The 18,056-nt window shown below is 38.7% G+C and overlaps 1 protein-coding gene across 5 annotated transcripts in view; it reads right to left on the bottom strand.

Moving 5' to 3' along the window:
* TMEM67 (transmembrane protein 67) overlaps nt 1-18,056 on the bottom strand; it is a 52,858-nt gene that overhangs the window by 16,443 nt on the left and 18,359 nt on the right. For all 5 annotated transcript variants that reach the window (XM_021089109.1, XM_021089107.1, XM_021089104.1 and 2 more), the window contains 13 exons: nt 17,675-17,829; nt 17,455-17,563; nt 16,605-16,691; nt 16,256-16,321; nt 14,089-14,245; nt 13,111-13,234; nt 11,298-11,403; nt 7,024-7,080; nt 5,897-5,995; nt 3,118-3,216; nt 2,484-2,570; nt 1,194-1,293; nt 959-1,098 (listed from right to left, as the gene is read on the bottom strand). In XM_021089109.1, the coding sequence (XP_020944768.1) occupies nt 959-1,098; nt 1,194-1,293; nt 2,484-2,570; nt 3,118-3,216; nt 5,897-5,995; nt 7,024-7,080; nt 11,298-11,403; nt 13,111-13,234; nt 14,089-14,245; nt 16,256-16,321; nt 16,605-16,691; nt 17,455-17,563; nt 17,675-17,829 (1,386 nt within the window). The remainder of the gene's footprint in view (nt 1-958; nt 1,099-1,193; nt 1,294-2,483; nt 2,571-3,117; nt 3,217-5,896; nt 5,996-7,023; nt 7,081-11,297; nt 11,404-13,110; nt 13,235-14,088; nt 14,246-16,255; nt 16,322-16,604; nt 16,692-17,454; nt 17,564-17,674; nt 17,830-18,056) is intronic.

The following is an 18,056-nucleotide window of genomic DNA, read 5'->3' on the forward strand; positions in this document are numbered from 1 at the left end:
CATAACACCTTTTAAAGCTTTAAAAACACTACTATAAATGAATTTTTGAGATAGTGTTCATATGTCCTAAGGACACACACGTTCTTTTAGTTTTAAAAAAAGGAAAAGGAGGAGGAAAGAGGATAGGAAGGAAAAAGGAAGGCAGACAGATAGATTTATGAGTTAATAATTCACATCTAACGTAAGCAGCTAATTCTTGAGAAAACCTGTTACCCATACAAACAGTTTCCTTATTTCACTCTGATATTCAATACTGATTACTTCCTTTAGAAATTCTACTCAGACCCATGGAATAACTGTAAAGGGCTCAGAAGCATGTACCCATTCACTGTGTCTCACTAAGCTGTAGCCTCAGCTCTTCACACAAAACACAGTCCATAGTCAGTGTTCGACGATAACTTTATTAGAAAACCTTTTAATAGTGGTTCTAATACAGGAGTGAAAATATGAATCATGGTGGGGGGCAGTTCTTGAAATACAGATACCTGGGCTCACGACAGAGCTACTAAATCGAACATATCTCTGAGGGTGAGGTGAGGCATAGGTATTCTGCAAAAGCTCTCCAGGGGGGTCTGCTACAAACCAATGGTTTAAAAGCCACTCCTTACCTAGCGTAGTCAAATTCAAAAAGACGGAAAGCAGAATGGCAGTTGCCAGGGGCTGGGGACAGGGGAGAAGAGGGAGTTGTTTAATAGGTAGAGTTTTTGTTTGGCAAAATGAAAAGAGTTCTGGAGACTGCACAACAGTAGGAATGTACTTAACAGTATTGAACTGTATACTTAAAGATGATTAATTAAGATGGTAAATTTCATGTTATGTGCACTTTTTAATGACTTGACAAAATAGTTTAACTTTTAGAAAACTCTTCCACTGGCATGAAAACTTAGCTGGAATTATATTAAATTAACATTTATAAGGTACCCAGAAGTTGCACACAATTACATCAAACAGTTTATACCTCCAAAAGGAAGAGGACGGTAAGTACTTGAAAGAGTGGGTTAATTTTTCTCACAGTCTGAATTTCATTCCATTCATTTGCTACAAAATATGTTCTCCATATGCTCACGGGAACAGTAGCACTCCGAACACCACCCTCACCTAGTTGAGGAGATAGAATGAGTAAAAAGGGTTTCACCTTCTTTGCACTACAGGGGTAGCAAAAGAATTCTGGTACAAATGGCTACTTCCATTACCTTCAACGGCTTTAAGAATCTTCCCTTTAGGTCGCTCCCAATCGATGAAGAATATGTCTATGGTGATCTGGGAGAAGAGCTTATGCAAAAACTGCAGAGCCTGAGAATGACAAACAAAACACGGAAAAGTATCTACATTAAGCCTGTTATGAAACAAACTCTGATGCTTTAAGAAACAAACATGCTGTAAGCACAAGAATATGTAATTTTCGCAAGTGATAAGGCTACAACATCATTTGGAATCACCGGAAGCTCATCAAATAGCATGGAATCACTAAGTTCACAGGATTTTTATACACATATTGATTCACCGTTCCTTCTTCTGTGTTTCTCTGAAATGGGGATATGAAAGGAGACACACTGCCTTCCCCTCACACAGGAATCTTGCGCAGACTCTTTCTCATGGCTTCCAAAAGCATGTTTTGTTTTCTAGATCACATAACTTCTTTATAAGTAAAGGTATTTTCAACTATAATTTGCTTACCGTAATTAATTTTTTCTATTTCTGGTATTGACAGTTCTGATTAAAAACACATTTTTCATGTATGGAATACATTTAAACTGAGGCACTGTCCTAGTTGGAGCGTTACTGATCAAACAAAGGATAAAAATCTAAGTATGGGATGATTCCTCTCTTCATGAAGCTCACAGATCAGTGGGGACAGCAGGCTCTTAACAACCACAACTGGATGAGATCCACCACAGGGGCACATTAAGGAGCTTCCCGTCCATTGACACAACAGTCAAGTAGGGAAAGGGGTTGCCATGGAAAGAGGAGGAAAGGAATATGGAAGCAGAGAGAACTAATGTGGAGAGTTGAGCACTTTGTCAGCATGGTACCTTCTACTCTCAACTAACAGATTAAATTAAATAATTAAAAAATTTTAAAGGCAGATTTTCAGAATGAGTTATTTATTATAAATAAAAGTAGACTTCCTAGTAAAATAGAATACGTGTTTTCTTCCAAAATTAGACTAAATTTTACACTAAAGGTTTTGAAAGCATTTTCATGTTAAAGACTTAAGTGTTTATTAGCAGGCCTTTTAAATTCAGGGATCTGTGCTTTGAAATTCACCTTCCAACAATGAGATCCTGCTGTATAGCACTGGGAACTATATCTAGTCACTTATGATGGAGCATGATGGAGGATAATGTGAGAAAAAGAATGTGTATATGTATGTGTGACTGGATCACTTTGCTGTATAGTAGAAAACTGACAGATCACTGTACACCAGCTATAATGGAAAAAATAAAAAAATTAAAAAAAAAAAGAAAGAAAAAGAAACTTACCTTCAGAGCAAAAGCACATCCCACGTAAGTAACAAAACGTTTTTCTTGAGCCGGCGTTGGTAGCAAAACAGAGACAGACATCTGTGCCTGTGATAAAAATTATGCCACTAAATATGATCATACAATATTTTTACTAACACTATTGATAACAAGAAAGCATAAAGGATGAAGGTGGTGATGCACTTGATAAACACAGGACACTCAGGGAATGGTGAGTTTAGCAACTTGCCTCAATACTCTTAACAGAAATACCTTCAAATAGGAGTTCCCATTGTGGCGCAGGGGAAATGAATCCAACTAGGAACCGTGAGGTTGAGGATTTGATCCCTGGCCTCGATCAGTGGGTTAAGGATCAGACGTTGCCGTGAGCTGTGGTGTAGGTCACAGATGTGGCTTGGATCTGGCGTTGCTGTGGCTCTGACGTAGGCTGGCAGTAACAGCTCCAATTAGACGCCTAGCCTGGGAACCTCCATATGCCACGGGTGTAGCCCTAAAAAGATAAAAAACAAAAGCCAAAAAAAAAAAAAAAAAAGAAAGAAAGAAATACCCCCAAATAAAAATAGTTCCTTTCTAAAAAGAGCTTAGCAGTTATTTAGGTATTGGCACTTAAGGTTAAATTCAGAAAATCACTTACTTTGAAGAAGATAAGCCAGTAAAGACCAGTTCCCAAAGTGATGGTAAAGAAAACATTGGCCAGATCACCGGCATAGTAAAACAAGAATTTCATAACGGTCTGCAATTAGAAAAGAGAATTACAGCTATAATAGACTCAATCTATTTATACTATTACCTTTAGTAACACATTATCAACCAAGTTTCTCAAGCTTGAAGCTTTGTTTCATGTATCCATGGATCAGTTAGAAAGACAACTGCAGCCACTTCCTAGTAGCCTTTAGGGTCCCAACCTTTCGATCCATTCTCAACAGCCTCTGTCTTAGTCAACCCTTCTCATCTTTCACCATCTGAAAAGTTATAAACCGCTTCCTAATTTTCTTCTAGTCTGGAACCCTTCTCCCCAATCTATCCTCCATATTATTACTACCAGAGTTGGCTCCCAAAAATATAAATTTAATTTGCATCACTCTCATTCTTAAAAACATATAGTGACTCCTCACTAAAATGTAAATTCCTGACCCAAAGGGTCCTCCACAACCTAAACCAAAATTAAAGTTTTAGCATTATCTGCCAGTTCCAACTGCTTAATCAACAACTGACCACTCCATACCTTCAAGCAAAATGTTTTGAGGATTATTATGGGCATTGTCTCATCAAATATTATTCCCTTCTTCTTTCTGGCAAACTCTAGTGAGCTCTGAGGGCAGAGAACGTGTCTCTCTTTGTTCACTATCACATCCCCAGAGCCTGGTAGAGATCCTGGCGTGCTGGGCATAGGCCATCAGAGACTATTTGTAGACTGCACAGATAACCCAGCAGAAAGTTCACTTCTCTGGGAAGCCTTTATCAAGCCCCTCTTCTCTGATTCCTTGGCACTTTAGCTCTGGAGTCAGGAAGACATCACAGTACAAATAAGTGTACTGCCTTGCCTTTATGTTCTTAATCTGCTAAATGAAAATAACCACCTCTTACTTTGTTGCTATAAATATTAAATGAGGAGTTCCTGTCATGGCTAAGCAGAAACAAATCTGACTAGTATCCACGAGGATGCAGGTTCAATCCCTGGCCTCCCTCAATAGGTTAAGGATCCGACGTTGCCATGAGCTGTGGTGCAGGTCGCTGATGTGGCTCAGATCCCAAGTTGCTATGGCTGTGGTGTAGGCAGGCAGCTAGAGCACTGATTTGACTCCCAGCCTGGGAATCTCCATATGTAGCAAGTGCAGCCCTAAAAAGAAAAAAAGAAAAAACAAAAAAAACCCCAAATATTAAAAAGGATTAGATGAGAAATGAAACCATAAAGTTAATAGAATAAAACATGGGAGAGTATCTTTTTGATCTTGAGATGGGGGAGTTTTCTTCTTCTTTTTTTTTACTTTTTAGGGCTGCACTTGAGACATATGGAGGTTCCCAGGCTAAGGGTTGAATGAGAGCTACAGCTACCAGCCACAGCCACAGCCACAGCCACAGCCACAGCAACACAGGATCTGAGCCACGTCTGTGACCTATACCACAGCTCACAGCAATGCCAGATCCTTAACCCACTGAGTGAGTCCAGGGATCAAACCCACAACCTAGTTGGATTCGTTTCCACTGCGCCATGATGGGAATTCCAAGAGGGAGTTTTCTTAACATGATCCTAAAAGCACATACCATAATATGAAAACCTAGTCAGAAGTACAATATTAAAATCAAGAGTTTCAGGAGTACCCATCATGGCGCAGTGGAAATGCAACCAGCTAGGAACCGTGAGGTTTCGGGTTCAATCCCTCACTTCGATTGGTGGGTTAAAGATCTGGCACTGCTGTAAGCTATGGTATAGGTCACAGACACGGCTCGGATCCTGCGTTGCTGTGGCTGTGATGTAGGTCAGCAGCTGTAGCTCTGATTGGATCCTTAGCCTGGGAACATCCCTATGCCATGGGTGCAGCCCTACAAAAAAAAAAAAAGAGAGAAAAAAAAAAAAGGTTAAAACTAAATAAATAAATAAAATAAAATAAAGAGTTTCTGTTAAACAAAGTAACACATACATAAAATAACAAATAAATCCCCCGTGGAGAAGAAATTTCAACATCAAAAACCAAAAGGGGATTCATATTCAGAAAATATTTAAAAACTCCTTAAAATAAGTAAAGTAAAAAAACATGTTTAAATAAACAAGAAAAACTGGAAACTTGGGAGTTCCCGTCATGGCTCAGCAGGTTAAGAACCTGGCTAGTAGCCATGAGGATGTGGGTTTGATCCCTGGCCTTGCTCAGCAGGTTGAGGTTCGGCTCAGAGCCCGTGTTGCTGTGGCTGTGGTGTAGGCCAGCAGCTGCAGCTCTGATTAGACCCTCAGCCTGGGAACTTCCTTATGCCACGGGTGTGGCCCAAAAAGCAAAAAAAAAAAAAAAAAAAAAAAAAAAAAAGAAAGAAAAACTGGAAATTTAATAGAAAAATGGGCAAGTGATATAAATAGGAAGTTCACAGAAGGAGAAACTCAAATGATTAGCAAAGCATATGAAAAGTAATCAGAGAAATGAAAATTAAATCAACAATGACATACCACCTATCCCACCAGATTGGCAAAAAATGGAAAGACTGGAAAAACCACAAGGACTGGTGAGGCTGTGAGAAAACCACAAGGATTGGTGGGTGTAGACAGGCCTACAGCAATGTGGGAGAGAAACGAACATACACCTCTCCTAATTACCACCCAGAGAAACTTGAGGCAACTTTTTACCCATTTTCTAGCTGGGTCTTCTTAGAAGAATATGAAATAGAAGATAAAAAATACACTTTAAAAATTCCTGCAGTCATACCTGTAAATCAATCATGGGACTTCCAATGCGTCTCTTCCACCCTGCTGTCTTCAAGAGAGATGACAAAACAGCTAGTCCACCCAACACACCCAAAGCAATCTAAAGGAAAAAACACTTTGGAATTTATGTGCTTTCTCTCATCAACGTTCAAAGATATTGTAAATAAAAAGTAAGGAAGTACTCAAAAAGTGGTGGTGGAAGGTATGATAAAAGGACACTGGAGCCAAATTAAAGGAACTCCCAGTGGCCAAATCTGGGACAATGTGAGCAAGAAAATAGTAATGAATCATTATTGCTAGAATAAATAAATACTAATTAGTCCATACTGTTTCAAATAAATAATAAAGAAATCAATATGGACAAAGGGACAGCTCCTCCTTACAGAAGAACAAATATAACAAATATAGGAGAAATGACAGAAATACAAAACCACCATCCTTCAAATACCACAGTAATACTTTTTACCAGCGAGAATTATCTATGAATACTAAAATTAGAAGGCAAAATAATAATGAAGAGTGGGATGTTTGCATAATCTCAAGTATCTCCCCACAAGGTACTTATTAATTATAAGTGGAAAAATACAGTGAACTCTGCAGACATCTTCTTAGCCACAGGATCAAAAGTCACATCACTGTTAATAAGATACACCGATATCAAGTATCTTCTGATACAATTCACTGAGAAGAGTAAGACATTATTTCTGTGGCATTTGTGCTATAACTACATTTAATCATGGGAAAATATCAGATGAACCCAACTGAGGCCCAAAATAGCAGTGTTATGAAAGACAAAGAACAAATGGGGACCTGTCACAGATCTAAGGAGACTAAAGAGATACATGATGGCTACAAGCAACATGTGACCCGGGACTGGGTCCTGAACCAGAAAAAGGATGGTGAAAAAGTCTGTAAAATCCAAAGAGTATTTAGATTAGTTAACAAGACGACATCAATATCAATTTCCTGTTTATGACCATTGTATTCAGTTATATAAGATGTTAACATTAGGGAGGCTGGGTGAGGAATATACGGCAAATCTCTTTAACAACTTGCCTACACATGAGAAACTTTTCTTAAAGTTAAAAAATGTACTGTAGATATTTCAACAGGTTAAATTAAACTCACATCTGTCTGGATATGTGCTTCTTTTTGATCCATTTCATATTCGACTGAGAAAGAAACCTGATATTTAAAAGAAAGCACATTAACCATACTGAAGTTATATAACACAAAACTACTTTTACTATAAAAATATATTTGTAGCTGAATTTCACCATAAATGCCATACTTTTAAACTATCAATATTACTAGAGTTGACCCTCACTTATACATAAGTGGATATAATTTGGGGAATTTTTTTTTTTAATTTTTTTATTTTTTTTTTATTTTTTTGCTTTTTAGGGCCATACCTGCGGCACATGGAGGTTCCCAGGCTAGGGGTTGAATTGGAGCTACAGGTGCCAGCCACAGCCCTGCAGCCACAGCAATGCCAGATCCTTAACCCAATGAGTGAAGCCAGGGATCGAACCCACATCCTCATGGATTCCAGTCAGGTTTGTTAACCTCTAAGCCACAAAGGGAACTTCTGCTTTAGGGAATTATTCACGCTGCTTTAAATATTCCTTTTGAATACACATTAAAGAAGGAGGGGTTCATCAGGAACTACGTTAGGTTCATTAACAGCAGTCAAGCCAAACTAATCATATTCCATTTTCTGATAGGTTTCTAATAATTGAGGAAGGTAACTGATCTCGTGTATGAAGAATTTTGCAACTGGCTAAACAATCGCACCTTAAAAATTAAAAAGATTAATCAGGAGTTTCCGTTGTGCCCAGCAGAAACAAATCCAACTAGTATCCATGAGGATACAGATTCTACCCCTGGCCTCACTCAATGGTCGGGGATCCGGTGTTGCTGTGAGGTGTGGTATGGTGTAGGTTGCAGACGTGGCTTGGGTCCTGCATTGCTGTGGCTGTGTGGCTGTGGTGTTGGCCAGCAGCTATAGCTCCAACTTGACTCCTAGCCTGGGAACTTCCATATGCCGTGGGTGCAGCCCTAAAATGAAAAAAAAAAAAAAAAAGATTAATCAAAGGGCAGAACAAGAATCTTAGGGACACCACTACATTGAAACAGAAGAAAGAAGAGCCAGTGAAGGGTTAAGAGAAACAGGTGCATGAGAAGTAGGAGAGGGAAGACACCCAGGTCTTAGCAAAGTCATAGAACAGGGAATTTCAAGGGGTAGGTCAGGAGTCATGTCAAATGTTATATAACTGACCCCTGAACAATGCAGGGGTTTGGGGCACCCACTTGCATGCAAATGAAAATCCAGTTATAACTTTACAGTTGGCCCTTCATATCCACAAATTCAACCAACTTCCTGGAGCACTGTGTTAAGCATTCAGTAAAAAAACAAATCCGTGTATAAGTGGATCCATGCAGTTCAAATCTGTGTTGCTTGAGAATCAACTGTATAAATGCTGAGTGAAAGAAAAAAAGCCAGTGTATGTGGAATTCATTGCTGACTTCAAGAAAGGGGTTTCCAAAGAAGCAAAATGGCAAGAGCCAAACTGCAAATGATGAAAGAGTAAATGGTTGGGAGATAAAGTAAAGACACATGATAGCAAGCTAAAGAGCTGGCAGAATAGGGAACGATCTTATTGTTTGGTCACTTTAGTTTGTTGTTAAGATGGAGCAACCTGAAAGGTGTTATAAGCAATGAATGGAAAGGGAGCAGCAGAGAAGCTGGCTGAAGCAAGGGTTGAGGGAAAAACAGCATATTGGAGAAAGTACCCTAAACAAGTACTGGCTGAAGATTCCTTTAATAAAGATAAAAGGGTCCTCTTTTCTTAGAAATAGAAACAAAAGGAGGGAAAGATAATAAAACAGAGATTCTGAAGTATTAAAGAGGAAATCTGAGAATTCATATTGATGGTTCTTTTTGTTTTTTGGTTATGGCCACACGTGTGGCAAATGGACGTTCCTGGGCCAGGAAAAGAATCTGAGCCACAGCTGCAACCTATGCCACAGCCACAGCAACACCTTTAACCTAATGCACCAGGCCAGGGATCAAACCTGAGCCACTGCAGTCAGATTATTTACCCACTGCACCACAGCAGGAACTCCACAATATTGGATGGTTTTGATCTACTCAGTAAACAGGAAGGTAGTTTATTTGCAATTGGTGAGAGAGCAGAGATGGAGCTGATGTTGAAAATTAACATAGAACTTTTGCAATACCTGTCGTGAGAAATTAAAAAATGATGAAAGAACTGTGCATTCTACAATTATAAAGAATTTGAGTGGACTTTATCAGTATAGTTTTACGATTCCCTCAATACTTTCTCTATCTCTTATTTCCTAACTTGTCAAGGCTTAGTTTGGAATATTTTGGACAGGAAACATATTTAAAGAAAACACCCATAAATGAATTGTATTAAAATAAATATACTCTTAGTCACCCAAGAATGATCATTCCAGGAAAATTTAAACCAGGCAGTCTTCTGTAGTTACTACGTCTGTTTCTGGATTTTCTTCCCTTCTCATTATAGTGTATACAATCTTTTTTTTTTTTTTTTTTTTTTTGTCTTTTTGCCTTTTCTAGGGCTGCTTCCCATGGTATATGGAGGTTCCCAGGCTAGGGGTCGAATCAGAGCTGCAGCCACCGGCCTACGCCAGAGCCACAGCAACTCGGGATCCGAGCCGCGTCTGCGACCTACACCACAGCTCACGGCAACGCGGGATCCTTAACCTGCTGAGCAAGGCCAGGGATCGAACCTGCAACCTCATGGTTCCTAGTCAGATTCTTTAACCACTGAGCCACAAAGGGAACTCCAATAGAGTGTATACAATCTTAATATCAAATCAGGTAATACAAATGACACAAAAAATCTTTCAAAGTTATGTGCCCACTTTTCATTTAATGAAAGCCTGAATCCAATAGTAGCTGAGTGTAGCTGAGTAGAAGTACAAGCACAATGGACAGGTCAAACGTACTGGCTGAAGAACCGGAACATTAAAACTTACAAAAGTAAAACAGTAGAGATTAAAAGCTATTAATGAGTCTTGGAGGTAAGGAATGCTCACCCCCCAGTTCTCATGTTTCTCGAGGTAGAAGGGAAGGAGGAAGAGGTATAGAAGGATCAGCTCTGTTTTCTGGTTCATTTATTTTTGGTTTTATTTTGTTTTTCCCTTTTTTATGGCATATGGAAGTTCCCAGGCCAGGGACTGAATCAGAGCTGCAGCTGAGCCCTACACCACAGCCAAGCAACAATGGATCCAAGCTGTTATCTAGACTTATGCTGCAGCTTTCAGCAACACTGGATCCTTAATCCACTGAGCAAGGCCAAGGATTGAACAAATCTGCATCCTCACAGAGACAACGCCAGGTCCTTAACCCACTGAGCCACAACAGGAGCTCCAGATCTGCTCTGATTTCGATCTCTTTCCTCTCTCCTCAAAGCAGGGACACCTCATCTACCTGGTGAGGTTGAGAGGAGGAACTGCAGATGTGTAGCTTGGCCTTTCCCAGGCTCATTCTCTTTGGTGCAGCCTAATTCCAGCATGTAATGGTCTCAATTCCATATACAGGCCTTCCCAGGAATGGAAGGGCTTTAGTTCTGTGGTTAAGTTTCATTGAGTTGGCAAAGAGTCAGAAGACTACTTGGCTGCAGGTCCAAACTGCATTCTCTAGTTCATGTTATTACTACTAGTTTTAAAGCTGATAAACTGAATCTTTTCTGCCTGTTGCAATGTGTTTCTATCAAGCAGGCAAGACTGGTGAGAAGAGGAACACACATGCCCACTTAAGGCTGGCATTCCTGGCTTAATTACGCAAGGAGAAAATCTTATAGAAACAAGATGGCCAAAGGAGTTCCCGTCGTGGCTCATGGTAACGAACCAGGCTAGTAATCATGAGGATTCGTGTTCGATCCCTGGCCTCGCTCAGTGGGTTGAGAATCAGCATTGCCACAAGGTGCAGTATAGGTCACAGATGTGGCTCAGATTCTGCATTGCTGTGGCTGTGGTATAGGTTGGCAGCTGCAGCTCCAATTCAACCCCGAGCCTGGGAACTTCCATGTGCTCCAGGTGCAGCCCTAAAATTAAAAAAAATTAAAATTTTAAAAAATGGCCAAAGAGGACAGGAGCAGATGCTGCATGACTCAGCATACCCTGGGGTTCTCAATAGGGATGCCCAGCTGATGGTGACATTTAACTCTTGCTTTTTTATACTCAAGATCCATAACTATTACTAGTAAAAAAACAAAACAAAACATTGTCTTGACTACATTAAAGTGCAGTCTTTCGACCAAAATGCAAACTACATTGTCTTTCGACCATAATGCAAACTATATCAGTATTATATGAACCCACAGAGAGGCCCTGATTAGGAAGGAACTCACCTTCACAGATTGGCTGTTGGGATCGCTGACATCAATGTCGCTGTAGGCAATGGTAATTAAGGGGGGGTAGATGTTTCCATTTTTTGTGTTGGGTACAAGGTGGATGCTGTTTAAAAGAAAATTCATTTCTAGTATAAATACATGGAGGCCCGTTGAAACATACATTAACTTATTGTTTCTTCTGAATGTGATTTGGAGAGTCTTGGTGATCTGAGAACCAACCAGTAACTGAAAACTAGGGAAGGTCAAACATAAACTAATGGTAACAACATAGGCTATCTGAAGTGGTCAAAAATTTACATCAAAGAGGGTAAAGTTTCATCCCTCTTTATGTTAAAAGAGCGTAAAGTTTCATACCCTCTGAGACAAATTAGAAACTCTTCTTGATCTAGGTCCTAAGATGTTTTCAAATGAAATCACTGAAGAACTCAAAAGAGAAGTGTTAGGAGGTTTCTGGTGGCCTAGTGGTTAGGCTGCAGCCCAGGTTCAATCCTTGGTCTGAGAACTGAGATCCCACAGCAAGGTGCTGTATGCCACAGCCAAAAAATTAAAAAAAAAAAAAAAAAAAAAAAAAAAAGTGGAGCTCCTGTCATGGCTCAGTGGTTAATGAATCCGACTAGGAACCATGAGGTTGCAGGTTCAATCCCTGGCCTTGCTCAGTGGGTTAAGGATCTGGCGTTGCCGTGAGCTGTGGTGTAAGTTGCAGACGCAGCTGGGATCTGGATTGCTGTGGCTCTGGCATAGGCCGGCGGTACAGCTCCAATTCGACCCCTAGCCTGGGAACCTCCACATGCTGCAGGATTGGTCCTAGAAAAGCAAAAAGACCAAAAAAAAAAAAAAAAAAAAAAGTGAGGGAAGTGTTACACTAAGCCTAAAGAAAGGCAAGAAAGGCAAATAATACACTGATTTTCAAAGAAGATGAATTCTTAACAATATGTGTCATATCTACTACTATTTGTGGCACACAGTGGGATACATTTGCTGAATTCAATGCATTAGTAATGTACAGTTTATCAACTCAAAAAGGAAGGTGCCAAACACAGTGGCCAGCATGGTTTCACCAAGATCAAGTCAAGCCTGACAAGTCTCAATTTTGTCTTCACTACGGATACCAAATTAGCAGACCGAAGGAGTGCCAAAGACCGTACAGTGGGACTTCAGCAAGGTATATGAGAATGCTTCTGTAGTGACTATCTCATAAAATTATTATGAAAAACAAAATGAAAAGATAGGGGAAAAAACAGTATATGTTGAAGTGCCAGAAAGATGAGGGTGTTGATTTTCATGGGTATATTCCAGGTGCACATCATAAAATATCAGCGTGGGAAAAACAGTTAAGGCCTTAGAGATAGGAATCTCACACTGGAGGAGACAGGAGGGCTGCAGGCCACTACCCGAAAGCAGGGTCATCAGTAAAGTATCCCAGGAAGAGGGAGGTATTGAAAAATAACAGAACAGTAGCTGCTAAAGGAGAGGGAGCCAGAGGAGGCCTGCCTTTTGCAACCACCTGGCAGGCTCTTTCTAACACCCGTGTCAGCCCATTTATCTTCACCTTCCCCAAATTCTTGACCTATTCTAATTTAGCAGGCCTACAGTGGGGCCTAGAATGTGAATTTTGGCCAAACACCTTCAGCTTTTGTGACATAATCCTCACCTCTATTTGTGCATACTAATCTACATAGGCATCTAAAAACACGTTATTTATCATTCCAGTTGAGTTGCTGTTATTGTTTTCATCTGATAATTATGGATCAACACTTTCACTATGACATTTTCATATATGAAGCAAGCCTCATTTAGTGCAATTGTTTACCTTAGTGAGATTTGGGTAGCAACTCGAATTAATCGTGGCTGACTTCCTAAGTCATTTTCTCGTCCACTTAGTGCATCCACTAAGAAGATACGCCGAGTCAGGAGCCACTTGCCAGAGTTGCTGTCTTTTATCATTAAAAAAAAAGAAAAAAAATGGCATTTAAATAATATCTTCTACTGTTCAAGATGGCGCTCAAGGAGAAGTTTACTCCACAAATTTAAAACATGACATTAGTACACTTTGTTTTAGATGAGATGGTTGCAAAAATAGCTACTGATGCAAGAAATTCCTGGTCATGGCTTTCTCTACCTGTACCTGAATGTCTTCTAAGTGTCTGGACTTTTCATCAGTTTAGAAGTATTATCCCTGCAAATTTCCTGAGCCAATAGGATTTTATAACATGATGAACAAAAAAGAAACTAATTTGCCCAAAAATCAACTCAAGGACAGCTTGAAGAAGCCCTGATTTTACAGTTCTACTAATTTTTCCCAGGATACACTTTTAGCAATAATATAATTTCTTAATAAGCTTGACACAGTTAGCAAAAATTTCTGAATATACCAGCAACCTTACTGTTTTACTTTTGGGCATGCTATATAAAACCCTATAATTAGGGAGTTCCCGTTGTGGCTCAGTAGTTAACGAATCCGACTAGGAACCATGAGGTTGCGGGTTCGACCCCTGGCCTCACTCAGCGGGTTAAGGATCCAGTGTTGCCGTGAGCTGTGGTGTAGGTTGCAGACACAGCTCGGATCCCAATTAGACCCGATTAGACCCCTGGCCTGGGAACCTCCATACGCTGCTGGTGTGGCCTTAGAAAAGGCAAAAAGACAAAAAACAAACAAACAAACAAAAACCTTATAATCAGAGAGAATCTATGACCTTTCTTATAATCTGTAGTTTACTAAATTATTATCTTGGTAGACTTATTTATGGATTTCAGCTCAGAGAAAGAATGGTGTGGATGGATGTCTTACCTTGGTTCACAAATATTTTATTGTGCTGAAGATTTAAGTTTAACACAGGCACAGCCCAAATATATTGGTGTTGATTTTCATCAGTATATTCAATGTACACATCATAAAATGTAGGAGTGGGAAAGTCAGTTAAGATCTTAGAGATAGGAATCTCACACTGCAAAATAAAATAAAAAGAACCCAAATTAAAAATTAGAAATCATATGTATTATCTTTAAAGGTGTTTTTTAATTATAAAATGAAATACCTTTCAATTATCTTGTTTATGTGCATTTTCATGTGACTTTCAAAACACAAATACTATATACGACTCTTTCATAAGGATCCTACAACCCAGCTGGGGAGGGTATACATTCATTCTCAACAGTAAGAGTACTGCAGTGAAAAGGTAGGTTTAAAAACGCCTATCCTGTGAGGTAAGGTCCTTTTTCTCCTGATGCACACTGCTGTTTATGATTTGGCTCTCCTTCACAAAGCCAGGATTTCCCTCCAAAGCTTCCTGTCTATCTATGGTCCATTCAAACTGATCTATTTATAGTCTCTAAATATGCTATGCTCTCTGTCATTGCAAATGGTGTTTCCACCTGACGTTCTCTTCCCCACTATGCTCTCCTGGCAAACTCATATTCATTCTTTAAGTTCAAGTATCACTCACTCTGTAAAGCATCTCTTCATTTCCCCGGAACTACTAATGACCCCTCCTTTGGACCAAGAGGGTACCTTGTTCATACTCATAGAATAACACATCACATTCTTTGCAATTCTCAGTCTATATAGTTGCTTTCTCTATTAGGCTGTGAACTACTTGAAAGGTAACCGGGTTCAACGGAAAAAAAAGACATGGTTTTTAAGCCTAACAGAACATTTACTTGATGCAAGACTTTGAGTAAATTACCTAATCTTACTGAGCACCATTTGCCTATCTGAAAAAAAAAAATTAAGTGTACTTTATATAGTTATTTCATGGATCAGGTGAGATAACAATGATAAAATGCTGAGCACAAAGCGGCAGGCATCTTAACAAATGTTGATGCTCCTGGCTCAAGGTAGACATACAACATTTTTAAAAATAATATATAAATCATTTCAGATAATAATAAATTCATGTTCATGATAGAAAATTTAGAAAATATAGGAGAGTCCCTCTGTGGCCCAGCAGGTTAAAGATCTGGCAATGTCACTGTAGTAGTGACACGAGTGGCTGTGGCACAAGTTTGATCCCCAGCTCAGCCAAACAAAAACAAAAACACAAAAAGAAATTTTTTGGGGAAAAAAAAAACAACTGCTATCCCACCATCCAGAGATAAACTACTGTTATAAATGTTTATCTTCTTCCAATCTGTTTTCCATGGTAGTATTTTTCATTGTGGTTTTAACAAAACTGCGATCAGTTTTGTTCTATGTTGTGTGTATATGGATTTTATCAAGAAATATTTTTGTAGGAGTTCCCCTCATGGCTCAGAGGAAACAAATCTGACTAGCATCCATGAGGACGCAGGTTCAATCCCCGCCCTCGCTCAGTGGGTTAAGGATCCGGCATTGCGTAAACTGTGGTGAAGGTCACAGACATGGCTCGGATCTGGTACTGCCACAGCTGTGCTGTAGGCCAGTGGCTACAGCTCCGATTCAACCCCTAGCCTGGGAATCTCCATATGGCGCAGGTGCAGCCGTAAAAAGACAAAAGAAAACAAAAAAAAAGAAATATTTTTGTAGACCAGTGAATTTCCTTCAAACGTTTAATGGCTCATAATATACCTTTGTACCACACTGCAGTTTTAAAATGCATCACCAAAGGAAGGAAGGTCAGGGAGGGGGGGAGGAAAGTATGGAAGGAGAGGAAAGGAAGTTCTTTTATTTGTTACCGGAGGGAAGAGGGAAGAGGGAGTAATAACATTGATTGGTCACCAAAAATAAAATAATATTTTTACTTTATTCTAAAATGCTTAGAAGTAGACATTATTTTTAAGATCTATAGACCTAAAGGCAAATAAACAATTGATTATGATGTTTAAGACTGTATAGGTGATAAGGCACTCTTTTTACACTGACGAAATTATTCACTGCTACAAAAAAATTACTAATTTCAAAAATTCAAAGATTGTTCAAATTATTGCTAACGTGAAAACTGAGGCTAAAATACAGACTATCTAAAATAATTCAAACTTACATTCTGTTGATAGGTTGTCCCAAAAGAATAAGCAGCATTTAGTCTTGTCTCTGTGTCTGGACAAAGCTACAGCAAAAGAATACAACTGATAAATCTCTCTCACAAATGTTTTCTTCCCTTTACAGTTAAGGGTTTTCATATGCTTTATAAAATACTTATTTAATGTATCAAGGCTATGAAAAGTTAAGTGAGCATCTTTGTTATGTCATAACTTAAAGTAGTTTTAAGAAATTCCAATTTAAAGCACAAGAAAAAAAAAACAACTCTACCATGCAAATAATGTGCTATTCATCTTTGCCTCAGTCAAAAATAAAACATCTTAGTAATTCTCAGCTAGAATTATACTCACCTGTAAAACACCTCCTTCTAAAGTCTGCCACTTGAGAAAATTTCCTCTTACATCGTAGGAGGCAGCAACAAACTTCAGTTTTGTATTCTGATTAAAGAAAAACAAGAATAAAATAATGTCACATGCTCTTGAAAGTATATTATATAATATATAGTAATACATATTATTATACATAATAGTCTACAAAAAATTTGAGAGTATATATAATAGTCTATAAAATTTTTTCATTGTTCATTGATCCTTTCTTCTCCCAGAGACCAAATACTTAATTCAACTATCTTTACTCTGAAGCAAAATTAATCTAAGGATCTCTAAAATAAATGGACTGGGTTTTTTACCCAAAAACTACCACTTCAGAATTGAGAGATAGTGCTAGTGATAGAGATAGTGCTAGTGACTTTTCAAACCTATTAAATGTGTGTGTGTGTGTGTGTGTGTGTGTAGATGTGGGGTAAATAGGAGGGGGCATAACCTATTCTTTCATCTCAAAGGTCAAAAAGTTGAAGGCAAGAGTCTGTGATGTGCTTAGAAGAGGGACAGAATTCCATTCAACCTTTGCGAGCCCTTTTTAAAAATGTATAGATACAAGACTGAGATGGCTTCGCATTTGGTGATGGAAACTATCCTTCTCAACCCCACAAGTACTACTTCCTGCCAAAACCATATAATCCAGAAATATCCATATATAGCTAAACTCTATGTTGTTTAGTCCTCAGCAGCTATATTGAGATTTAGTTTAGCAATTAAATTCTTTAAAAATCCATCAAGAATTGACTAGTAACATCCTTATTACCTTTTAAAATTATAAATTACAATGTAGTTATCCTTCAATAATATAGATGACTTGTACCTGGTTTTCCCCTTTAAAACTGAAATTTGTAGGAAGAGGTATAGTACTGAGTACTTGAGGTGCTAATCCTAGCTGGTCTCCAAAGAACAGCCATGGAAGATTCTGTCTCCTGCAAACAATCACAATTGTTTTAATAATAAAATGTTTCTTAGTAATATTTGTGAAAAGTAATTGCACTGAACTTGATTGAAGTGACAGCTCATCATTAGAGTATCCTTACCAAAATGAAATGGAATGAACAGTGTGCAGTCCAGCAGTATTTTCAAAGATAAACTGAAATAGCTGACAGGCATCAAAAGTGGCAAAATGGTAAGAATTCATGTTCATCACACACATATTTCCAAGAGCTTGGCAAGATGTAAGATTGGCATACACCTATGAGAGGACAATGGCAAAGAAATATAACGTGGACTTTATTACCCAAGGCAAAAGTTGATATAAAAATCATGCTTAGTTTTAACTTTACCTATTCCACAAATTCTTTTTTTTGGATTAAGGTCTTTTGCTTTTAATATCTTTCCTCTAATTAAGTAGAAAAGAAATTTCCATATGGCAGATAATGTGTACATTTTTTTTTTCTCTTTTCAGCCCACCGCAGCCTA

The sequence above is a fragment of the Sus scrofa genome, chromosome 4 (genome assembly GCF_000003025.6).
Source record: "Sus scrofa isolate TJ Tabasco breed Duroc chromosome 4, Sscrofa11.1, whole genome shotgun sequence".
In the NCBI taxonomy this organism is placed as follows: Eukaryota; Metazoa; Chordata; class Mammalia; order Artiodactyla; family Suidae; genus Sus; species Sus scrofa.